The sequence below is a fragment of the Polyergus mexicanus genome, unplaced genomic scaffold, assembly GCF_030449975.1.
Source record: "Polyergus mexicanus isolate NDT 795.1 unplaced genomic scaffold, iyPolMexi1.0 SCAF_4, whole genome shotgun sequence".
NCBI classification, from domain to species: Eukaryota; Metazoa; Arthropoda; class Insecta; order Hymenoptera; family Formicidae; genus Polyergus; species Polyergus mexicanus.
Genome location: NW_027223324.1, coordinates 10,368,013 through 10,393,528, shown reverse-complemented (window position 1 = coordinate 10,393,528; position 25,516 = coordinate 10,368,013). Strand labels below are relative to the sequence as shown.

Sequence of the window (25,516 nt, the reverse complement as noted above, 5' to 3'; positions counted from 1 at the left end):
TTTCTTTAAATCTCTATTTTGGGAAAAGTTAAAACAGATTTATTAAAAAATATGAAAAAAGAAGTATGAAAGAGTATGTAAATTATATTAAATTATAAAATAATGAGTTGAGCTATATGAACAAGCCAGTCAGTTAACTAATACCATATAAATTACATATAGAAAGTGATCCCCTGTTTTGGCATTTATTCATGTTAATATTATTATGCTGATATATTTCTTAATGTTTATATACAATATAATAGCTGGGTACATTGGTCAAATAAAAAGAAATTAGAAACCATTTATACCTAGTATCAACATTATATATAAGTTACTCAAATATTGATATGTCAGATAACAAAATAGTTATATTAAGCATTAAGCTATCTGATTTCATTTATCATTCACTGAATTGTAAAATGTACATTCAAATTCAAAAAGTTATAAAGATGTAAAGATATGCCATTCGTTAATAAATACATATAAAACTCTTATAAGTGACTCAATGTCATTTTTCTACTCATTGGAAACTTTTTTTAAAGTAAATAATTCATTTTCAAATACAAGTGAGAAATACTTCATGTTTGCATTAAAAAAAACCAAACCGATTTCTCGCAAGTTCCTCTTGTAAAATAACTGCTACTCGATTAAATGCAGGTACTTTTCTCCATATGTGACACGTGTTTTACAATTTCTTATTTTACTTTACAATTAAAAGAGCCTCTTCTCGTAAGAAAATAAACTGTGTACATTGCCCTCTTGTTGAGCAGAATGCGTTCTCCTTTCAAACCTTAATATCCCTCTATACATCATAGATCGCAAGGCAGTAAGCGATTGTGCACCGATATCTTGACACGCATGCTTGATACCACAAGTTAAATAAGGTGAAAATTTAAGTACTGAACCTTTATCGACTATAGAGCCACTGACACCTTGAGCCACTTTTAATTTGTCCATCTCATTATGAAAATATCTATCCATTGCCGAACCTTTGGCGTCCTTTCTATCCATGGCCTCTAAAGAACCCATTCCTCTGTACTTTTTAAGACGAACTCCGTCGCTAAAGAAATATTCGCCTGGAGCTTCAGATGTTCCAGCCAACAGAGAACCCATCATGACTGTACTAGCGCCTAAACTGAGACCTTTAATAATGTGTCCGATCCATTGAATACCACCGTCTGCTATGACCGGTATTCCAAATTTTCTAGCGTATTCGGAAACCTTATAAACAGCCGTCGCCTGCGGTCGTCCAACAGCCATTACTTCTTGCGTTATGCAGATAGATCCAGAACCCATTCCAACACGTAACGCATCTGCTCCTGCCTCTATAAGATTCTTAGCTTGCTTTGTAGTCACTACATTGCCAGCAATCACTTGCAGATTTGGATATTGTGACTTAATATACTTAATCATGTCGATTTGATACAAAGAATTGCCTTGCGATGAATCCAATACTACTACATCCACACCAGCTGCTACAAGCAGTTCCAATCGTTGTTTATCAGTCTCGCGAGTTCCTATCGCGGCACCTACCAGCAACTGTTTATTTTCGTCTTTGCTAGCACTTGGATAGCTACGATTCTTTTTCAAGTCAGTCCTTGCCATCAGAGATACGAGTTCACCTCGGTCGTTCACAATGGGAAGCTTTCCCTTTTTTGATTTTTCCAAAATAACATTTGCTTCTTGCAACGTTACACCAGCTGGTGCAGTGATTAGATTTTCTAAAGTCGTCATTATCGAACTAAGTGTTTTAAGTTGATAATTAGGCAAACGTTCGAGGAAATCGATATCCCTAGAAGTGACGATACCTAGCAATTTACCACCAACTTTACCAGTATCTGTGACGGGCACTCCGCTAAATCCATGTTCAGCTTTCACATTTAAAACATCATTAACTGTATGATGCGGCGCCAACACAACTGGATCTCTAATAAAACCATGCTTGTATTTCTTTACCTGTAAATGATACAAATATATATGTATATGTATATATATATATATATATATATATATATATATATATATATCTGAGTATGCGTATACTACAGAAATCAATATAAATTTAATAAGAAGTTTAATATAATTACTTGTGAATGTTATATGTGAAGAAAATAAGAAAGTTCTCATAAAATAAGAATATTATATCAGATTCTACATACAATTATGAAAATTATAGCTTGGATGCGTTAGTTTTTGACTTAAAAACGAATCGTCGAGGAAAAATTGATTACCTTGTGCACTTCATTGGCTTGATACTCGCCGCTACAATTGTGATGTATTATCCCGATTCCGCCGGAGAGGGCCATAGCGATAGCCATGTCCGATTCCGTAACAGTGTCCATAGGGGAGGACACGAGTGGCGCTTTCAGCATGATTTTTCTAGTTAACGGTGATAAAAGATCGACCTCATCCGCCGTAAAATCTATGTAGCCCGGTAAAATGATGAAGTCGTTGTAAGTTAGACCATCACCCGCGGAGAATAGCTGCTCGGCGGACAAACCATCATCCGGTAGCGGCACGTTCGCCGGTTTTGTATTGCCTAATACGTAATCCGCCATAATTTTGACACGATTTTTTAATCGTAGATTCGAAACACCGCAGTCGTTTTCACTCCTTAATCACTCGTTAATTCTGAGGAGATTCTCGGAGCACGTGTCCACGTGCTTTCGAAACAATCTCGAAGAAGCCGCCAGACGAAATGACCGTATTTCAAGCGTGGACGATGCCTTTGTTCACTAGACAGCTGTTGGCAATGCTGGCATCAATGTCGATATCGGCGGAAGGGTCTTTCGCGCATGCGCGAATGAACGCGGTATCAATATAAATGTGAAAAGGAGGCTTCAATCTCGTTTGTAAAAATTTTTTTTAAAATCTTTTTTCTTTCTTTGTTTCTTAAAATAACTTTTTTCTGTGCAACGTTAGAATAAAAAAGAATTTAAATACGAATATTAAAACAATATATATCTAATCCTGTCCTCCTCGACGTTCGCCGAATCAGTCAAGACTGTCGCATCTATGCCATTCATATTATACATGGCTGTTACTACGCATGCGCAAAAAATTTGACCTATATATAAGTTGATATTACCAACTGTGGACAACTGCTAGTTGCTGGTTCCACGAAAACGGAACGTATTTTCAAATAGCGTATTTCGATATTATTGTATCGTCAATAAAACACATTCAAAAGTGATATATTGAAAAATAATAAAGATAGCGCGTTAACAAATGTTAATTGGCAAGTTTCTACAGTGCTGATAAGCGGCAGGCATCTTTTTTTTACTCCAGTTTCGAGATTCGAAGGGAGAATGTGCGGTTATAACTTTTCGTAAGTATTTTCTTGTCGATTTTAAAATAATATAAATGCATATATTGCTATTCGTTTCTTGACACGAGACTTGATTACACGCAACGTATCGAGATTATATGCTTTGTTGCTTGTTCTCATTGTATTATTATACATTTTTCATTATTCAAATTATTTAAATGAAAATCTATGATGCTATGCGAGACAGAGATGAGGAGCTGAAGCTTGATTTAGATCCTGAAGAAAAATTTAATCGCAAATATATAATCACATGTATATAAATATTCATGTTGCACAATAAGAAAAGGTACGTGTAGGAAATATCATTATAGAAAGATATAAAAATAAGTTCGATGTAGAAAACGCATAACTCACACGCAAAAATGAGACGCGTGTAAACAAGGAGCAAGGAATAAGCGTAAGTGACAAAACATGTTGAAGACATATGGATGCGCGATAGATTCAAATAACGTTGTTACATTTTCCACAGGGACGCTGAAAATGACACATAACTACAGAACGTTTAATGCGAGAGACTCTCACGGTTTAGTAGAATAAATATAGAACGAGTGGTTTACATGATGCTTAATAAGTTCGATCGAATCTTACTGGACGTAAAAGGATCGTATTCAAGACATCGACGATTCCATCAAAGGCTTCTCCGAACGACGATGCGACGTACTGAAACGCCAGTCCGATGTAATCCGCGTTCTCGTAATCATTCTCGTATTCCTCGTCAAAGAAATAATCGTATATCATAGGCAGAAATATGACCGCGATGTATATCGTGATACCGAGTAAGGCTAGAAGAATTCAATACTTTGATTCTCTTCGAATAGAAAAAAAATAGTTAGCTATCGTCGTTCATTATACATGTACGTGCGATTCTTACATACTCTTTATGTATACCTATAGTTCTAAGTCCGAACAACCGTTTGCTCACTCGCTTCGTTTTCCTTCGTTTCGCTTTCTTCGCAAACAAAGACGACAATCCGGAAGCTTCGTGGCAAATGTTCTCGCGCGTGTTAAAGGTCGTAAGGATAGGATCCGAGGATGATTTGCCGTCAGTAGCTGCCGAATCTCGAAGTGCCGTATTGATCATGCAAGAGAGCACGGAACATTGTTGTAGAGTTTGAGATTCTGGTAAACATTCTCGCTGTTTATCACTCTCTCCCGCATTATCCGGCTTATTAGCCATCTTACGCCTGAGCCTCCAATAATATTCCCAATAACTCTGATTTAACAATTCCTGCGTCTCTAAAGGGATGGATGATGGTTCCTCGAATAAATCCCCTTTGGCTTGAAGATTCGTCAACGAAGAAGAGTTTATCCGACGACTTGGTATCACGTTATTGGATTTCATTCGTACTGTAGATTTTGTACTATTTATCCCGTTTCTTCTATGCAATAATTGACTTACCTTCAAATAAATTCTCTCATATTGTTTACCTTTAACGTGACGAGAACCGGGCAGTATCAGGGTGCAATCGGAATCTGTGATCGCCAAACGGGATTTCTTCCGAAAGAATGACTTGGCCTTTCGCGATAGATTTATCGGCGCCGTTTTACGTTTTACGTTAACGAGCAGTTCCCCGTGTTTTTCTTTATTCCCGTTATCACGTTCTTTATCTTTAATCTCGTTAAATGCTATATCCTTCTTCAACATTTTATTATTTATTACGTTTATCGGGAATTCGCCTAAATCGACTCGACTATCTTTTTCATAATACACGAGTTTATGTTCTCGCATCGAATTCTTTACTATTCTCGTTTCGCTCAATGTTTTCCGCTCGATTCCGTACTTGTCCGCGATACACGAGTTATCTGTATCGCATCTTTGTTCAGCGAGAGTTTTCAATTTCCTAGCCGTAGACTTGTTCGAGAAACTTTCGCCTTCTTTCATATTGTCTGCGTTATCTATCATATTAAACTTTTCACTTTGGCTTTTATCGAGCAAAGTCTCGTTTACAGGATTCAGTGATACACTTGAATTAACGTTTTGCTTATCGTGTATCGAATCGGATGTTTCACAACGGGAGATACTTTTGTCCTCCGGAATATTATTACCGTTCTTTGCATTATATTCTCGAATGCCTAAAAAATAATAGTGAAATTATATAAAAGTAATATAACTATAAGAAAGTTTCTCTGGAGATCCCGCAAAAACTTTGTTTAAAAAATATTAAATATATAAAGTTACAATTAAAGATGATAAATTTATTATATAGCTATTAACACGAACTTATCTGTCAATATTAAAAAATAATTATCATATCGATACCTTAAATGCATAATCGATATTGTGAAATATCTCCGGTTGTTCAATACTTTTATGAGTTATGAAACATAATCATATCTTGCATTTACTCTAATAATGAATAGCCAATAGTATAAGCTATAAATAGCCATGGTATTCATACAACACAGTTGTTATAATAGAAATGTTACATCTTTACAAAGAAAAATCATTCAAGAATGAAATAATTACAGTTATTGCTCTGTCATACTGATATCCTGAGAGAAATATGTTAAGCTTATTTTCGTGTTTAAGATTATTATATTGAACAAAATTTTTTTAATGTTCATATTTTCAAATAATAAAATAGTTGAAACACTGTTAATTTATTTATTATAATCTGATAATAATTTCGTAAAATCTTATATTCAAAATGTTTAGATATCAATATCTCTTAAATAAAATATCTTGCGGATATCTATCTCTAGAGGAACTTTCTTACTTATTTTGAAATTCTAAATTTTTATATTTTAAATTAGAACATTATATATAAATATTTTTTTAACCTTGAGAGGCGCCTTGTATATATACATATACGATCATCTTACGAATGTAAGCAATATAAATTATCGCAAATAATTCGTTACCATTAAATAGACACTTCTCATTTTCAGATTCTTTGGAGTCATAAGTCGAATTGGCTAACGTTGATACTGGATCGTAAATATTCCCGACAAATTCTTGATCTTTCACGCTATCGCTTTGACATTCGATTTTAATACCCTCTTGTGTTTGCTTTGGCATATTTGATATTTGTAAAGGTACATTATGGTAGGCAACCACAGGAATTTGCACGCTATAACATTGCAACGGCTGCACGTTCGAAGAAGCGGCAGCTTCTATATTAAGAGCGTTAATAGGCAGGGCGTGTATCTTTTTTTCATTGACCATTAAAAACAGTGGTCTTCCAGTTTCCTGAATATGTAAATAGGATAAAAAATATGTAAATATGATAAAAGTTACGTTTTTACTATTTAATACCAACAATAACCGCGATTCTATATAAATGGCTTACTTGTTTTTGTACTTGAGGAAATCTATCTTCGATATTGTGTCGCTCGTTAGTAGCGAATTGCGAGGCTGAAATGGATTTGGAATAATCACACTAGAAGATTAATTGAATAATTTAGCATACGCAGTCGCGCGTATTATGATAAGAGTTTCTTATACACAATTACCCGTTTTACGATGATTGCCTTCCGAAATAAATTGTTTTGTAGTGAGACAATCAGTGGTCTCTTTTTTTGTGATGTTTTCTAATAATTTATCTGCATTATTATATGTGTAATCATCCGCAGTTTCAATTGTTCCCTGTAATCTATCCTCATGCTTCTTAATTTCTTGTAGAACATGCGTATTAATTTCTGGTGTTTGTTTACCATTCTTCGTGTCACAAGATTCATTTGGTTTCTCGGTCTTCTGTCGCGATATTTGTCTGTATCACGTTACAAATTATGTTACCATGGCATATTAATGAAATCAAATATGGATAAAAATACACAAGATAATAATATGTTAGAGCTCGTTTCGCGCAAATTATCATGTTACGTATCATGTAACAGGATTCGATGCGATAACAAGAAACACGGGCTTTAATGAGAATTAATTAGGATTTAATACCTTTTAAAACGTGGATCGATAAAACCGGGCAATCTTTTCGGTATATGCGTGGGCCCTTCGTACTTTTGGCTCAATCTCGGTCTGGTATGTCTAAGATAAAAAAAGGAGAAAAACGAGGGAAATGTATAGAGAATGTAGCGATATTTTCTTCGATTTAATCGCGATACCAATTTATGAATAAAATTCAATATAGTATCTTCCAATATTTATTTAAATTTTTTTTTTATTATCGATATATATTAAATTTACACATAATATAAAATATTTGAAAAGTATACTTACTGACATGTAACTGCTCGCACTATACTACGACCTTTTCTAGGAGTTCCTATCAGAGTAACAACACACGGAGGTTCGATAATATCATCGGTGTCATCGTTTAAACGACGTAGAGGTATTTTAGGCCAAAACGGATCGGAAGGAGGTCTAATATCGAGAATATTGTTGGTAAGATATTGAATAAAAATTTTATTCGCTTATTGATAATATATAATAACACAAATGATATACTATGTATAACGTTTAAAATACTTGCCGTAATGTGCCAATATTACGTTTCTCCGTTATTGCTGATAAATTTTGCCCGTTTACTGAAAAAATATACGTTAAAAACCATGTAGCATATTATATTCTTGATTTTTAAGTATATATTTACCTTTTATATGCAATTCAAGTGCACTTGTTTCGTCGTCGCGCGCCATATCGCGAATTATTTATAATTACGAACATTAGAATTCCCCGATTATGACGATGTATGTCGTGCTACGTCATTAAATCAGATCACTTGATACATTAGCCTAAAAAAATATACGGGCGGCACAATTATGCATGTCAATTACATGTTTCTTCAACATCGAGCGCCTTTTACGTGACCAAATTATAAATTGTTTTGTTTGTCTAGAGTCAATTGTCTCAGAATTGTTCCTTATTAATTACACACTGTATAAATATATAGATATAAATGCATGATTGTTAAGGATTATATTTTATTATCACATAATTTTTATATATGTATACAACTGTAAGTTTAATTTTAAAATATAATGGGATATTTACACCAAATATACAGTAAACATTGTTATAGCCAGTCTTGAGTTTCGAGAGAAGTATCACTTTTAAAATTTCGCATACAAGATTATATACGAACGTTAGCAAATATTTCCATAATAAACTGTTACTAAAAGAGCGAAAAGTATCTTTCTATGCACGAGACATTGGCCGATAAATAAAAGTTGAATTTCAAGTCTGGTTATAACATACAGGAACGATCAATTAATACCTATCGATAATTTTATAAGTCGCATTATACTAAAGTAATTTACGCGTCGTATTTATTGTTATATCACATCATTAATCTAACATTGCAACTATCCCTTTTCTTTTATTTACCTTCTTCAAAGATATTGCGATTTTTTCCATATTTTGTCTAAATGTTCTTTTTACACAAATTACCAATGCTATATATATATAGTATAGATACACAGTCTCTGACATATTTTTTACAGTCAGGAAATGTACTTGTAATAAAAATACGATATATAATGTATTATTATATATTCGTGTATAAATATGTGTAATGCACTATTTAATCCAATCGAGATCAGTCGATATATTAATTTTGTCGGAATAGGACATGACCGATGCGATTTCCGAACATGTGACACATGAATAAATCTTGCGATTATGGAAAAACATGTACTTTAATTCTCCTTGTATTTGTAACATGTTCATCCTTTCGAATAATTACTACCCTTTTTTAATACAGAATTTAAAAATTGAGAAATACAGTTTATTCTCATTTGACATTTCTATCTCATCTTATATACCTTGTCCATATTTGAACACAACGTAGTGAAACTTGTGCGCATTAATTATAAAAAAAAACCAACAAATATAAATTATTTCTTAAATAATAGAAAGTGTTGTATAAAACTATCAAATTATAAATCGTGATTTTGTTATTTTGCTATATCGAAATACAAGAGCTGACAGATGTGTTTTGACTAGACTTTTGAAATATAATATAATTCAAATCATGGTTTTTATCGAATACAAAACTTTGTGTAATTGATCTTTTATGAATAACTTCTTTTTACTATCATCATTTTTTCATTGGTCCAAAATACATTAACATTCTCTTTCCATTAATTTTTACTTATTAAAACTGTATCCATTTTGTTTATAATACTCTGTTTAAAATTAGCCATACTAAAAATAATAAGTACAGAATGCACTAGATATATCTAAAACAAGAAATTTTTATAGCATACAGCTCACACAATACTATCTATCTTCTCCAATAAGTTATTCATTAATCATTTTAACATGTTACAATGATATATATACATACATACATACATATATATATATATATATATATATATATATATATATATATATATATATATAAAGCCTTAATAGCAATAAAAAATATTATTTAGGAAAAATATCGTCTTAGAAACGAATATTTTTCTTTGATTTCAATTAACTCTTATTATATACTATATACAGATTTTGTTAAAGACACTGAATTTTTTGCTCTTTATGCGAATTCGATTATATAGAATAGGGTAAAGCACAAGATCCAAACTCCATAGTTCTGAAGTAATGATTATATACCAGACCTTAGTGGCAGAGTTTATAAAAACAGAGTCTGTTCATTTGATAGATCGCTAATAATATAAAGAGGTAGTTTCAGAAATAGACTCGAAGAAATAAAACATATTAATCGCGTTTGTTATAAATCGATTCACAATGATTATTGTCCGGCAGTAATATTATTTTGTGATTTAGTGCAAAATAAAGCAATACGTAGAAATGCATATATAGAGAAAGTAGCATCTTATGTGATTACTGTTATATCAGTATATAATAAAACGCAACTGACACTGAGATGATATATATAGAAACGGGTGTTCATGGCCGATGGGAGGCACGTATATATAAGAGAGAATCGCACGCTTATTAATCTTATTATTATGACGACATATATATATAACACGAAATGTTTTATCATGTTTTCGATTCTCTCATTATTGTCTTATTAAGCTTCATGATCACCACTATCTATCCCTATTAAGGATTCCGTTTGCTCCGCTTCAAGATCTGGAATCCTGAAAATATCAATTTCTCATGTCTTTTATATATATAATATATGCGTGAAACACACACATGCACAATATTACAATTATAATCATAATTACTCTATGTTTATATTATTGTTATCATAACTTGATTAATGTATTGCTCATTTATGCGACATATATTTTACCTTGTAGATCTGTTTTTTCTGCAAATCCAGATAAAAAATCTTTTCATTAAGTTCATAACAGGATCCCAATTATCATAATAAGAAAAAAGGGACACTGCTAGAAATGCCAAGAACATTGGAATGCTTCCGAAGTAGAAAATACAGGGATATTCAACTTTTTTCAACAGAACATCAGCTACCATTGACATGGGCATTGTTAAGCTTACAGCCATTGTCGCTACAAGAGACGATGTCAAAAAGCAACCCCTATGGATATAATTATAAAATATATACAATCATATTATATAAACTTATGAGTTATTATATGCAATAAAAGTACATTGCAAAAATCTACTGAAATTACCACAGCCAAAGAACTTCATTTAGAACTGTACCAATCAGGCCGTTTATAATTAGGAATGTCCATTGGTGACTATTGGGCCATTCAAACTCTTCCCAATGACCATAATGAAGGATAAAAAAAAAAGGCCACAAAAGAGTTAAATTGAATATCCCCACAAAACCAAAAAACATTGGTATATCCATTTTATCCTCATGATCTACCTTTCTTTTCAAAAATACGACATATGCAGCATAGAAAAAAGCACTGACTAGAGCTAATATTATGCCCAATGACTTGCTATTGTTTTCTACAGTCAAATCTGAGATGCCAACTAATATCTGTAAATAAAAAATAATATTTTTCGAGTAAAATTACATAATAAATGCGTGCATCAACTGAAATTTTTTGTTTTTAATGCTAAAAAAATATATGAAATTGATACAAATTGAATTTTATCTCTAAATTGAAATCCTCGAATAAATTTGCAACTTACTAGTCCAACGAGGCTAACAAGTACAGCAGCTAACTTGGATAGTGTAAACTTATCCCCTCCATTACTGGGAAAGAAAGCAGCGAGAAATAAAGTAAATAAACTAGATGTTGATGACAATACAATCACAATTTTATCTTCAATTTGCTTCAATGATATCTGATATGTGTAATTTGCTATGAACCACTGGAAGAATAGAATATTAATGATATATGTGTAATGACAGTAGAATATTTTACTCGACTGAATTTTACATTATGCTACCTACAAACAAGCAGAATATTAGGGCTATTTTAGCCACTTTTTGTACAGAGAATTTGTTAGCTTGTCGTCTCGCGTGTTCTCCGGCTCTAACACTGGCTTGATAGCTAAGCCGCGCTAATAGAGCTTCTGTAGCATCGCTTTCCGACATATGGCGCACCTCAGCTAGTTTACTAAATCTTACAGAGCGGATAGACGAATCGTCACTTTCCGTACCCGATGAGCGATCACAATGATCCGGAGTTTTTATTGGAACAAATGTTGGATCGCTCTACAATAAAAGGAATTTTTAGTCTTTATTAGATCAGTAGCCATAAATTATTTTTATATCATATCGGACAAATATAATTTATTTTATTGATATAATTGGAACACTCTCCCAATTCAAATCACAAAGTGTCCCCATTAAATATAATCCACATATAATAATTATTATTGTTATTTTTGATACATGAGATAAAAATTTGATATACGAAAACAGATTATATTTATAATAATTTTATACTTACTAGACTTGTATTAGCTTCTACATAGAAGTTGTCATCTTCGATATTAGGATCTATGAACTGTAAACAAACAAAAGATATGGAAACTTTAAAATAGCATAAAGGAAAAAAAGAATGATATTTTATGAAAATACATGTATTCTAATAGATACCATGTATGTTGCAGGTCTATTACATTGTTCCCGCCAAGGTGGCCAAAAGCATAGGCCGAGCAAATAAAAGGTAAACATAGATGTCCTTATATATGTACTAAAAAATGCTTTTTCAAAGGTTGCATCCCTGTAAATATACTGAAAAACAGGATATATTATCACCATAATTTTCTGTTATAATATAATAATAATTTTTGAATATTTAATGAGAAGTTAAAAAAGTAGTTGATAATTGCAGATAATAAACATGAATATGTAAAATAATTATAGAAAAAGGTAAAGAATAGAGAAAGCTTGTAAACGTATAAACAACTTCTACTTTATCTTACTTTAGTAAGCTCAGAGCTTGATACCCAAATTATGTCAACCAGTAACAGAATTAAAAGTCCTAATATGAGTCTCTGAGATTTGTTCATCATCGCCGCGAGTTTATGAGGATCCTCCGCCATCCCCTGTTGCCTACGCTGGCGTAATTCTACGGAACAGCTCATCCTATCTTAATCTCTTCTTCTCATAACATTGTATTTGAATACTTGTTCCCTGTAAAATTATTATATTAATATTTTTTTGGTCTCACGTCACAATTAGATGCATAAAATTGACGTTGTTAGAATTTTAAATTAAAATATATATTAATTACAATTTTTTTTTCTCCCTCGCCAATTGAAACTGTATAATAATAATAATAATAATAATAATAATAATAATAATAATAATAATAATAGTTACCAGACGGAAAACATGAAAGCTGACTTCACGCGCTAATGTATTTACTATCTCTATGTTGAAACACAGAATGCGAGAACGGCAAGTATGAAGCAAGATTCGTGTTAACAGGTGTCGAGGAGCGATAAGCAAAATTCTTCTGATTCCCTTACCGTCACACTGACGAGATAACCTAACCCTAACCAGCTGTTTACGGCCCCGGTTTTAGCCGATGTCGATTTCACATTACATTGTCTCTCGTTGTGACAAGCCTCGTATTAGTTCCTGTAACTTGTACATCTTCCGAGAAAGAATATCACAGAATTGTCAGTTGTGTATCGCAACACACTTGAATCCGTACATACATACATATATATATATATATATATATACATACATACATGCATAATACGATAGTTGTACGAACTAACGTGTGTCGTAGCATCCGTCGTACATTATGCAGCGCTAGTGATAAGAGATGCGTCAGTGTTATCGCAATTTGATAACACCTCGTAGCAAGTATCGCGATATCGTTGTCAACGCGTGTAGTGTTTTTTGCCCATCTTCTCCATCTCATTTGTATCATTGATTTTCAATAAATTTCATTCGCACAACTGATTACGCTAATCGATCTCTTTCAATATTTCATATAGTGTATATCGCGCTCATTAGATAATGTTCAAAATCGTAACACATTTGGCGCCGCGAATCTGAAGCAGCAGTGTTGATATGACATATGACAAGTTGGTATAGGTATAGAGCCGGTTTGATCGCGCATGCGCGAGAATGCATTAGATCTATTCGTTTTGTTGCACTCCCTAGAATTTTCTGCACTTGAAAAATTGGATACATAGGACGCGTTCCATTTAACGACTGCAACGCTCACGGTATCATTTCATCCTTGTTGTTCATCGAAAGTTAAACAAAGACAAATGATGCTCGCGAGCGTGGCGGTCGTTAAGTGGAACGCGCCCATAAATATAATATATATATATATATATATATATATATATATATATATATCTGTTCTTTATAGCTGAACTGGCTGCACTAGTTCAGAGCCCATCTTTCTTCTTCCAATGGAGAGAGAAAAAGATAAACTCTGAACCAATGCAGAGTTTATCTTTTTCTCTCTCCATTGGAAGAAGAAAGATGGGCTCTGAACTAGTGCAGCCAGTTCAACTATAAAGAACAGATATATATATATATTATATTTATGGGGGCGTTCCACTTAACGACCGCAACGCTCGCGAGCATCATTTGTCTTTGTTTAACTTTCGATGAACAACAAGGATGAAATGATACCGTGAGCGTTGCGGTCGTTAAGTAGAACGCGTCCTATGTATCCAATTTTTCAAGTGCAGAAAATTATATATATATATTAAAAAGAATGAGAGAGAGAGAGAGAGTGACGAATGTAAAAAATGAGTGTAGAAAATGCAAACAAAATGACACAGATTTACTATTAATAAAGAAGTGACACCCCTTTGTACCACGTGCTGATTGAATACAAAATGTGCTGATTGGTCAATCGCGTTTAGTGTAATGAAAATATCTAAAAGTACAACACTAGTCGATGAGTGATCGTAAGTGATTGTGTGTACGGTGCTAACACTTTTGAAGCGTCGATTAATGAGCAATAGTAATATTTCTATTATATACAATACATGATGTAAACGTGGAAAATGTAGCTTAAACAAAATGAAGATTCCTCGTTCAAATACAAGTCGGAAATGTAAATTTTTTCATATTTGGTTTTTGAGAAAATTAACTTTGAAGATCCGTCTATGGTACGTATGCATTTGATTTAACAAGACTAGGATTATACTCATGAAATTATCCGGTTACCATGGCGATAGAAAAGCAATACAATTCTCTTTTCTTCGAATAACATTGAGAGAAGTTAAAGGACAAGCGCAAAAGCACACGAAACAAAAACAGAACTATATACCGTTATATTATTACAGTTAAATTATTGCATGAGGAAATAATGGCAAATGACGTTCTCAGCAACGGTCGTTTACAGGAAAATACTGTTGTACAACGGACGAGAAACGACAGAGGCAAAAGAGGTATCGCGAACATTGTTAGCATTAAAAATATTAATGTGTATGTGACGAAAACTCGAATAACTCGATGAGCGATCGATCGATTTTAGAATAATTATGCGCGTCGCGTCTCGATCTCTTTATTAGAAATATATAAAAACATTATTATTTTTCTTACCGTTTTTTTTTGTCGTCTCTGTATACACACGTAGCTCCGGATATAGCAGCTATAGAGAATCGCAATTGGCTATTACATCGACATTATACGAGACACGAGTACAGTGCTTGCAAGCTACTAATCGAACAAGAACTAATGAAATCGGATGGTCACGAATACGCCAGTTATTTGAAGGTGAGATCGATTGTGATCGATACAGTAAAGAAGGTGATGCCGAGAGTAATCGATACAAAAAGGAAATTGGTACAATCGTTATATACTTGCTATTATTACATGATATAAATCACACAAAAGTTTTCACAGAACTATTCGGGGAACGATTACTAATTAAGGGAGGGGAGGGAAAAAGATCAAATTTTTATTCGTGAAATTTATAAATCTCTTTTCTCTCAGATACAATTAAGGCATTTTTTCTCTCGTTATGTAAGACACGTATTTACAAGTAGTTTTATCTTTATAGGGTTTAATTCTCAGAAAAGAAGGCAAAATTCAAGATTCACTAGATTGTTTTCAAACCGCATACAATGTGAATTCGACTAATGTTGATAACGTTAAACAGATAGCGAATTCTTTGTAAGTAATATTGATTAAAAAAGGATTGTTTAATTTGATGCACGATGCTTAATGATTGATGACCATTGTGCTACTTTAGATTAATAATGGGAAGTCATAGGCGTGCGATAGAAGCATACACGGAAGCTGAAAAGATATCCGCTGTACCGGATTGGGAAATATATTATGGTCTTGGCAAGTTCTCTTCATAACTCACTTTACGGCATGATATACTTCGCGTAGCGCACATTAGCCAAGTTTTGCAAACTTCTGGAGAAATACACTTAGGAAGCGCTACTTTATTAACGATAATACATTTTGGATGCACTTTGCATTCTCTTTAACTTTATAATCTGTATATAATTTTGCACACGCTTCTTTATACAATTTTCCATCACGCAATCACACATACATATGGTATGTTTGGCGTAAAGTATAGCGATGCTTTGTTTTTGACAAACATTTATTTTATTGTTTAGGCGAGGCTTACGTGAAATTGAATCAATTATTAGAGGGCAAGAAGCATTTTAAGAGATCAACCGAATTAACGAAAAGTGAATTGCCCAATCTTGCCCTCGCAAGACTTTATCTCCTAGATGATATGATTCCAGATGCCAAAAATGCTTATACGGCAGCTTTGAAGTAAATAACACATCATCAGTTATATGTCGCGTAAGAATTCTAGAAATACGGTTTTAGTTTCGATGCGATATGGATTTGATTGAGTCAATAGTATTTATTATTATTTATTATTAATATAATAATTTTCGATCGTTTCTATTATTCTTCTTTTCTCTTAATATACTTCTTATTTTCTCTCTCGCGAATGTATTTTCTTTAATATCTATGTTGACTTGATATTAATGTCGGTTTAATAATCTCTTGCTTTCGTTATACGCTCAGCGCAAATCCCGAAAGTATCGATGCAGCGACAGAATTGGGTCTTTTGTATTTAAAAATTGGAGATATGCAACGAGCATTTCAGCAATTTGGAGCGGCATTAGCTTATTCGCCTAATTGCGTTAAGGCGATTTTGCCCATGGCTTACATAATGCAGGTGCATAAATTCATTAAAAAAAAAAAACGATTTTCTCTTTCATCATTCCTCTTTAATTAGCAAGCAATTTCAATCAATCGATTTGCATTCATACTTGTTTCATTAAATTAATTTTTGATTCCTTACAAACTTTCTATTTTTTTATTCCTAAATAAAAGTTTTATTTCATTAAACGCAATTTTTACAATGTTATTGCATTACTTTACTAACGCAAGTAGTTAAAAGGCGTATATCACATTTATTAAATGGAAATTTCATTATTCTCGCGTTCCTCGCATGCAGAATTTTCTCCTGCTCTCTTTAAATAGCATATCTTCCTTAAATTGCTCTCTTTAAATAGCATATCTTCCTTAATTTTCCAGAATCACCGAGATTACGATGTGGCTTTATCAAAGTATAAAGTAGCAGCACAAATCATTCCGGAATCTTCGGCGCTTTGGAATAATATCGGAATGTGTCTCTATGCAAAACAAAAATACGTTGCTGTAAGTAAATCTATCTATTCTTTTCTCTTTTTTTTCTTTCGCCTTTTCCTCTTTTTTTTTAGCAAGTTTGCAGTAACATCTATTAATTAAGAAAAAAAGCTTTATAGTTCATATATTGATGTTTGAGATAGTATACTATATATCGTATGAAGAAGAGAAATTTTTATTTTTCCGTTTTTCCGTTAGTAATACTCAAATGGATAGTGTGTAATATCATCCATTTGATACTATTATCTATTTAATACAATCAATAGTGATCTAATTACTAACAAGTCTGTAGCCTGATATTCGCAGCAGATATCAGTACTTTGACACAGAGAATTATCGTTTTGCATTTCGCGTAATGCTAAATGATGCAATGTAATAGGATTATTTTGGGGAGAGAAAGAACAGAGATAGAAAGAGAGAGAGAGAGAGAGAGAGAGAGAGAGAGAGAGAGAGAGAGAGAAATATGCCACGAGAGTTACAAAATCTTTTGAATCGTGATATAAACAGGAACAGAGAGAAACCCTCTTGGGAATACGTCGAAATTAAGTGGGAAATCGCAGTATTGCACTGCACCATAGCATATTGATAACACGTTCTTGCTTTATGGGCGATAACTATACTTCAGACAGCGTTGAAAGTATGAGTTAGAAAGCGAGATTATATCGTGTCAGTTAACAGAGAAATAATTTGTTTGCAAATTTTCACTTAATAACGGAAACTTATTTTCATTATTAATATTATAGTGAAACAATATATAAATTATTTACTATATTTGATGCATAAAATTCATCGTAAAAGTGAGTTCGTTAGAATTGCATTATTATATATTACAAGTTCTATTACAGATAAAATTGCATTCATTATATATTATTTATATTGCTAAAAATAACGATTAAGAAGAAAATATTTAAATTATTATTAAGAGAAATAAAAGTAAAAGTTTCTTCTATTTCGCAGGCTATTAGCTCGTTGAAACGAGCACATTACTTAAGTCCGATGTCCTGTGTCCCGTCGTGTAATCTCGGAATCGTTTTTCTCACCACTGGACAACCTGCATCCGCCGCGATTTACCTGTGCGCTGCGGTCAGCGCCGAACCAAAGAATTCTACACCATACTTGTTATTGGGTCGTAAGTAGAAAAAATATTGAACATTTAACGATATATATAAAAACAGCTTTCCACATTGAGTCATATTTTCTGTATAAAAATAGCTCTTGTTTTTACGCGAATCTTTTTCCTCTGATGGAATATTACTCGAAAGCATTTCTTTTATTCATGGATTCTTTATAGAATTTCTTTTTTTTTATATTTCAGTGACTCTGAAACGTTTGGATGATCTGGAAGGTGCCGAGAAATCCTTGACGAAAGCTCACGCTCTAGCTCCTCAGGATCCATTGATATTGATTAATTATGCCGTGGTTCTTGATGCTCGTGATAAACAAACTAACGCTATTGAAATCTTGACAGCACTCAACGATATTATGGCTGTTGTTGACGTCGATACGCAGGTAATTTAAAAATCGAAACTTAAAAAAGAAATATATAGCATGTTAATTACATATGATTATACCGTTATATCACGACATATATAGATATCGCAAATGGCAAAAAAGTTATCAAAGAAATTGCAACATGAAAAGACAGGATTAAATACTAATCAAGAGCTGCCAGCTGAAGAGAGTGAAGAGCGACAATTGAGCGCTGATGAAGTTTAAAAAATACATTTTTCTCTCTCACTCTCTACAGACTTAGAGGATATCCATATAATATATATCTATATAAATCTTAGAAAAAATCTAACAAAATAATATTTGTTGAAACATTATCACATTTTATATTTCTGTTACAACGTGTTTTACATACAAGTGAGGTACAGTAGATGAGTAGATTAACGATTAACGACGCACGCAACATTTATTTCTTATTTACATGTTATCAGAAAAGGTATACATTTAACAAGATGAAATCACAGAATTAAATATACATGCATGTATGCATGTATGCATGTAGTCAATAAACTGCTTATTACATTTATTTATTTAAGCTTGCATATACATACACGCATCTAATTATATAATTAATTGTATTAACAAGGTTATAACAGTTTTTATTAGAGGGCATTATAATATTATGCAAGCGATATATATTTTGATTCTGTTGATTTAAAATATTTTCTTTTTATCTGGATGGATTCAAGATCATTTTTAACTTTTTATTAATCATATAATGTTATATATTTATTAATTATAATTATAGATTTCATACTCAAATTTTACTTTCGGAAAACAGAGAGAGAACATTCCAAAAATCTCTTGTGTTAAACATACGTGCTTTGTATATCGGTTTGGTGTTGGTTCATCGTTAGCCAGCTGCTTATAATCCTAGGTTTGAATAATTGTCCAAAAATCATACGAAATTGCCGCGACATAGAGCAATATAAGATAAAATTTATGCTGCCGTTTAATAACGCACAGATATCCATCATTTCCCCAAACCTGTGATAACAATTACGAAAAAAACAATCGCCCAGAGCCGCGGAAAGTAAACCCAGAACGCCTTGAGGAATCTCCGTTATTAGAAACAGCAGTAACACCGCTACAAGCATCCTCGTTGTTCTGTCCGTTCGTTTGTCAGATTTACTCACCCGTCGCGGGCATTCGTCTCTTTTAATATCAAACGATACATCGTAATTCTCAAGATCGGAGATCCTCGATGATGAGGTTGGTTTAGCTACTTTCGCGCAATGGTTGTAGCTCTTCAAAGTTTGTTTTCTACCCTTTGCCCTGAATCGAGTAAAATGTTGAAACGTATAAAAGTGCGAACGTAATTATGTATGTTAATAAATAATCTGTTTTATTTTACCTATAAAGGGCTTTTATCAGCCAACAAATGATGATAGTAAGAAGGACACACGGTAAGAGTTTAACAACTACACTAAGTATCCAGAAATTTAATTGATACAGGAATTCTTTATCAATAGAATCGGTGTCCACGTGGTACAAGATCTCCTTGGTACCGTTCTCATAAATGGTCTTTGTCTTTATCTGACATAATGAAATTTAAGTTTATTGCAAGCGCAGCTGCGAGAATTTGAATAAAATATTATAATTAATGTTTACTCACTCCAAATACGAAATAACTAGGAGCGCAGGCGAGGAACGGAGCGAGAAAACTGCACAAAAGAGCGATCGTGCAACGTCTATCGGTGCACCAAGTATAATTGTAACGCGGAAATCTAGTGCATATACACGAGAGAAATAGACATAAAACAATAACTTTCTAATCTTTCTACATTTGAACAAAATTCAGAATCATGAAACTCACCTAATGGCGATGTATCTCCAAACGGCTAAAGTGAGTGTGAGAGCGATACTGATCGTATGAAAAAGCTGCGTGAAATGCATATGGAACAGTACGAACACAGCCCATCCATACGGGAAGATTCTACGTTCCGGTAATAAGAAATATTTATAAATCGCAAAAGGAATGTACTCCAACATCACCAACGCATCCGTCACGGCCAGGCCGGTGAGAATTCGTTTTATGGATGCCGCTTTTGTATCTTTCCTCGTAAGGATGATAATATTGAGCATATTGGTGAACGTGCCGAAAGAGCATATGATAAGGGAAGCGTAACCATGATAATTCTTATACTTCGTCGTCAGATCGCGAATCGCATCGTTACAATAGCAGGTCAGATGTATTGTTTCAATACAGTCGTTTTTACGATCAGTAAAGTTGCCAAATTGATCGAAGTATTTGCCAATCTCCTCATCAGTTATATTCAGATTATATTCACGAATAATATCCGTGATATTCTGCAACTGATGCATAATCGACATACTCTTTTTCTCTCGAGCCTTCAGATATCTCGACAACTCGGACGTATTCGAGGATATCCGGTACCAGTTGTAAGCGCTTTCGCCCCTAAGCATAACAACGTACCATATTCTATTCCATTATCTAACAACAAGTACATTTACATCTTCATTTTTGATATAGCTGAAAATACTTGCGACGGTAGCTGTATCACTTATGTAACAACGTTACTCTTTTTTGTTCTAATTATTAACAGCTGATATATCTTTAATTCGCGACTAATTATGTTCTACGATCCAAATTAAGCGATTCATTCGGATGATGCAACTTTCTATGTTCATTCATCGAGATTATTATGAAATAAAAAAGAAAAAAAAAGAAAAAAGTCTTATTTATTCAAGGATGGATTGACGCCGTGACATTTTCCATCAGAATTTAATTAAATCGAGATGAGTGATGTTACAACCATCCCCATTTTTGCTGATTAAATCTATCTTGCCGGGTTACTTATTTCTTCAGAAAGTATCTCTTTTTCGCTCATTTTTCGAAAAAAATTAGAATCTGAAAAGAAAAAAAAAAAGGATATCTTGAACGTATATTTTATACATTTATAAGGGCAACGAACTCGAATTATCTTACGCACATATACGCGAACACTTACACATATAATACGTCGAATAAATCGAATATGAATATTATACCATTAATAACTAAGCACTTTATAGCATTCGTCGTCCAAGATTTCCCACGGCAACAGGTTACACTACCACGAGTAAATCCAACCGGTGGATAGTCACGCTACTGACGATGTTATTGGCGAAAATTCACGAGCATCCTCACTCCCTCTCGACGTTTTCCTCTCTGATGTTGTGAAAGAGCCTGCGCGCAGGACGTCGATGGTCCATAATGGTGTGTGTGTATGTACTATTCATCCTGTATACACCCATGAAACAAATGTGCGCATTCGGTTCATGTTATAAGATATATGTGCTAATACGATTAAGAATAACTAATGTAAAAACAGTATGTATATGTAAATGTTTGTGTACAATTTCATCTTTATTTCGATCTTTATTTTTTTCATAATCACCGATCGATATATTTTTATTCGGTATTACAACACGTTTATAGCGTGTATGTAATAATGATGTTGATATAAAAATGTTAGCATTGTAACGCCCTTATATCTTGTAATATATTGTGTTATATCACATTTTTATATTTGCAGAATACAAAGACGAAACTGCCATTAGATCAGATTGCTACTGGATTCATTGAGATTTACTATAATAATTTGCTTGTAATTGGAGGAATTGGAATGTGCGGAAGGAAACAAGAGCGTGAAAGGAAAGAACTTTTGCTTTCTTTGTATTTTTTGCACTCCGCCTGCATACTCTTGCAACTTTGTTCCTTGAAAAAGAAATTTCGCGGAAGAAAGGAGAACTGAAAAGAGAAGGAAAAAGGCTTTATCCATGTTTGATGACTAGCGCATAAATTCCAAGTTTGATCTTTCGGTGCGCGATAACGATCGGCCTTTCAGCCAACCTTTCTCGTGCAAAAATACTATCGCAGATACCAATAGCCCTATCAGCAGCATGTAAAACGATGACTGCACATCGGATAGACTGAATGGCACGAAACCACTCATCTTCTTTTCGTTCTCAGTTAGTTTTTTTCGTTTAGCCAGTGCCTTTTTTTGAACAGTATAACTTTCAATGTCCTGTTTGCTCCACAAGAGTGTTAAACCACCTTGATTCAATCGACCAATCCACGCATTTATTCCCTGCTGCAGAATCGAATGTTTGGGCAGCAAATACGATAAAAAGAATGTACCTAATATGAGATGCGATATTAATATGTGTATGTGAAAAGACTATTATTACGAGTAATCGTATTGCGCTCTTACCTTTACGCGCAGCATTCTTACCTGGACACTCTTTGACAAGATGAAGCAACGGTTCACCGTCCACATCAACAAATTCCGCGGTAAGAGCGGGGAAATCATTTTTCTTGACAAATCCCGAACCATTTCGGTAATAAGCCGCGTCGTTCACGGCGACGGCGTTTTCGCTGTATCGTAATTTACCTCGCAGGTTTCGCATAATTGTCGAATTGTTATCATCGTCAAAGAGATCAATCAGACCGATAGAGGCCAATGATATCACCAATCCCGAAGCGTCGAGATCGCGAAGATTCTCAATGTCCGGGTAATACATGTCATGCGCGAAACTGTTGTATAAAATACCACTGAAGAGACCAGTCATAGTGATGTTGGCGAGGAGAATGCCTGACAATAATATTCTCTCAGCATTCGTGTTTGGCAACTTTTGGGGGCAACCGGCGTTTAATAAAATCAATCGATAGATCGTTGTCCAGAGACTTACTTTTTTCATTCTGAAAACATGAATGTGTCTTTTTGCTTACATTACTATATATAGATAATTAATATTACTGATATTTTGATGAGTATCATACTTTCTTGGAATGAAGGTCTGCAGAAAATACCATGTTATATACACAAAGACCTGCACCAATATTGAACAGATCCAAACCGAGCGCGGAAAAAAGTAATATAGTCGAAGCCCCTTGGGTATCTTGATCGCTTTAGGAACAATTACGCATATCTTGTCGAAGTCCATATATACGCTGAAGTTTATGTCCTCTTCAGCATTATTACTGTATTTCTTTATGTAAAAGGACTCGAAGCAGATGTCCGTTCTACCATATATTACATCGCCTGTGTAAGCTGGTTATTATCGTGTGACAATCAAAAAAGAAACAATAACAAGAGGAACTATACTAGGCGCGAATAGTTCCATAGATATATTGTTACAGTACCTATAGCACCGACGTACGTCCCATTAGATAATTGACGACCGAAGAATTTATTATCTGTTGGATATATCGATCTCGTTGTGAAATTCATACGTTGAGCTATCGTATCCAGTATTATTTCGTCAAGTCCTTGGAAAATATCGGTATTATTGTTATATTTACTTAATCCAACTTTCGCCTGTTCGCTTGCTTCTTGTGCAGGAGAGAATAAACCCATTTTTAATTCGTATCCATTCATATTATTTGTTCGGTAATAAATTAAATGAGATATCAGATTCGACGCCTGTTTTGCCGTTTTTACATTTATAATTTCGATTTGACCATACGCTGAAAAATTAAACCGATATTTTCTTATGTCTTTTTATAACAGAGGATATACAAAGATTAAAGAATAATTGTATCGAGAGTAATCTCATCACGATATCAACACTTGTCGGTTTTATAATATCTAAGATCTACGAACCAGAATCGTTGACTTTAGCGAACGGATTGTAAGAGCGAATAGCTCGATCAATTTGAATATCATTTACGACAGCGATCGTTTCGGCAACCAAAATGCTTTGCACCTTATGTTTGGTCCATAATGTCTTTAAAATTCCATCAAGCCTCGACTTGTTTAGCACTTCCTCTCGGCAAGCAATCAGTACAATGAATCGATCGTGCGGTTTCCATTCGAACCTCGAACCATCTTTTGAAATTTGATCGAAAGCGTGGATGTTCTTCGGAAGGATCACGTGTATGTTCCACGTATCCTCTCCAAAAGTTTTATTGTTTTGAATCTTTTCAATTTTTGCGGACGTTACTCGAAAAGGAGGCTCATCGTCGGATGTAATCTTCCAAATCGATGGCTGTTCCGCGATCTCGTGAGTTACGTCATTATTATCGACAAAAGATGTCTTTTCCGAGTCAGGAAACGTGTAAGTCCTCAGCATAGTCGTTATCGCGCATTTACGCGCGATGCTGCGTACAAAAGTCTCAAAGCATGGTTCTAAAAGGATAGAGCTCCTATTGTTATCAACGCCGTGAAAATGGACGATTTTAGAATTTTCCACAGAACATACGACACTGCTCCAAAATTCGACAGCGCGACACCATTGACAATCTTTACTCGATAATATAGGCAGAAATATTAATGTTATGAGGGCAAACTCACGAATCAACTGCAAATAAGAGTTGTTTGAATCAATGCAACGAGAGACAGAGAAAGAGAGAGAGAGAGAGAGAGAGAGAGAAAGAAAATTTTGTAAGTTCTTTTATCGTAATAACAAAAATATATCGACGTACCATGTTTGCGAACCTTATCAAGGTGGACGAGTGTTCCCTTATTTGTACGATTTAACACTGACATCGGATCCTCCGAAATTTTTCCTCACATCGAATATTTTCGTTCGATATATACAGTCAAGTCATACATCACTCATCCTTATCGTTACCCTTATTGACCCTCCTTTTCTCAGCTATCGTGTCACATTGGACAGGTATGTTTTCGATCGTGAAGGTTTCAACTTATATACTTGTTTGTATGTGTGTACAAAATAAATATATTGTGCTTTTTAGATTATAGATAAAACCTAATAAAGATAAACCTATCGTCTATATATTATTTATTTAATTTTTCCAATTCGTTGAGAGCATCATAAA

At 33.7% G+C, this 25,516-nt stretch overlaps 6 protein-coding genes across 11 annotated transcripts; 1 reads left to right on the top strand and 5 right to left on the bottom strand.

Annotated features, from left to right (window-relative positions):
• Nucleotides 1-148: 148 nt before the first annotated feature.
• On the bottom strand, nt 149-2,680 carry Ras (Inosine-5'-monophosphate dehydrogenase ras). Its single transcript, XM_070294273.1, has 2 exons — nt 2,214-2,680; nt 149-1,938 (listed from the first exon to the last, which is right to left on the bottom strand). Exons 1-2 carry the CDS (start codon nt 2,538-2,540, stop codon nt 694-696), a joined length of 1,572 nt encoding a protein of 523 aa, XP_070150374.1. The 5' UTR covers nt 2,541-2,680; the 3' UTR covers nt 149-693.
• Nucleotides 2,681-3,587: 907 nt separating this feature from the next.
• LOC138932838 (uncharacterized) lies at nt 3,588-7,906 on the bottom strand. The gene is made up of 8 exons (XM_070295026.1): nt 7,861-7,906; nt 7,488-7,680; nt 7,206-7,295; nt 6,764-7,020; nt 6,601-6,665; nt 6,173-6,500; nt 4,199-5,383; nt 3,588-4,092 (listed from the first exon to the last, which is right to left on the bottom strand). The coding sequence occupies exons 1-8, from the start codon at nt 7,904-7,906 to the stop codon at nt 3,875-3,877; spliced, it is 2,382 nt and encodes a 793-aa protein (XP_070151127.1). The 3' UTR covers nt 3,588-3,874.
• Nucleotides 7,907-9,622: 1,716 nt separating this feature from the next.
• On the bottom strand, nt 9,623-15,325 carry LOC138932851 (solute carrier family 35 member F5). 6 transcript variants are annotated; one of them, XM_070295063.1, is made up of 11 exons: nt 15,139-15,325; nt 13,310-13,622; nt 12,937-13,212; nt 12,537-12,747; nt 12,208-12,345; nt 12,059-12,115; nt 11,557-11,820; nt 11,292-11,474; nt 10,820-11,136; nt 10,477-10,722; nt 9,623-10,318 (listed from the first exon to the last, which is right to left on the bottom strand). In XM_070295063.1, exons 4-11 carry the CDS (start codon nt 12,696-12,698, stop codon nt 10,249-10,251), a joined length of 1,437 nt encoding a protein of 478 aa, XP_070151164.1. In that variant the 5' UTR covers nt 12,699-12,747; nt 12,937-13,212; nt 13,310-13,622; nt 15,139-15,325; the 3' UTR covers nt 9,623-10,248. The 6 variants fall into 6 exon arrangements, with proteins under 6 accessions (XP_070151164.1, XP_070151162.1, XP_070151166.1 ...); XM_070295061.1 differs by having other exon boundaries at nt 13,314-13,622; XM_070295065.1 differs by having other exon boundaries at nt 13,318-13,622.
• Nucleotides 14,206-19,301, top strand: Bbs4 (Bardet-Biedl syndrome 4). The gene is made up of 11 exons (XM_070295069.1): nt 14,206-14,702; nt 14,880-14,984; nt 15,173-15,312; nt 15,599-15,711; nt 15,791-15,885; nt 16,170-16,332; nt 16,594-16,747; nt 17,110-17,232; nt 18,178-18,349; nt 18,536-18,729; nt 18,814-19,301. Exons 2-11 carry the CDS (start codon nt 14,903-14,905, stop codon nt 18,934-18,936), a joined length of 1,359 nt encoding a protein of 452 aa, XP_070151170.1. The 5' UTR covers nt 14,206-14,702; nt 14,880-14,902; the 3' UTR covers nt 18,937-19,301.
• A 212-nt stretch (nt 19,302-19,513) lies between these two features.
• LOC138932852 (G-protein coupled receptor dmsr-1) lies at nt 19,514-21,267 on the bottom strand. The gene is made up of 4 exons (XM_070295068.1): nt 20,546-21,267; nt 20,345-20,456; nt 20,084-20,265; nt 19,514-20,004 (listed from the first exon to the last, which is right to left on the bottom strand). Exons 1-4 carry the CDS (start codon nt 21,154-21,156, stop codon nt 19,539-19,541), a joined length of 1,371 nt encoding a protein of 456 aa, XP_070151169.1. The 5' UTR covers nt 21,157-21,267; the 3' UTR covers nt 19,514-19,538.
• Nucleotides 21,268-22,315: 1,048 nt separating this feature from the next.
• LOC138932855 (uncharacterized) lies at nt 22,316-25,205 on the bottom strand. Its single transcript, XM_070295071.1, has 6 exons — nt 25,160-25,205; nt 24,339-25,035; nt 23,879-24,202; nt 23,516-23,786; nt 22,968-23,434; nt 22,316-22,873 (listed from the first exon to the last, which is right to left on the bottom strand). The coding sequence occupies exons 1-6, from the start codon at nt 25,160-25,162 to the stop codon at nt 22,524-22,526; spliced, it is 2,112 nt and encodes a 703-aa protein (XP_070151172.1). The 5' UTR covers nt 25,163-25,205; the 3' UTR covers nt 22,316-22,523.
• Between the last annotated feature and the right edge of the window lie 311 nt (nt 25,206-25,516).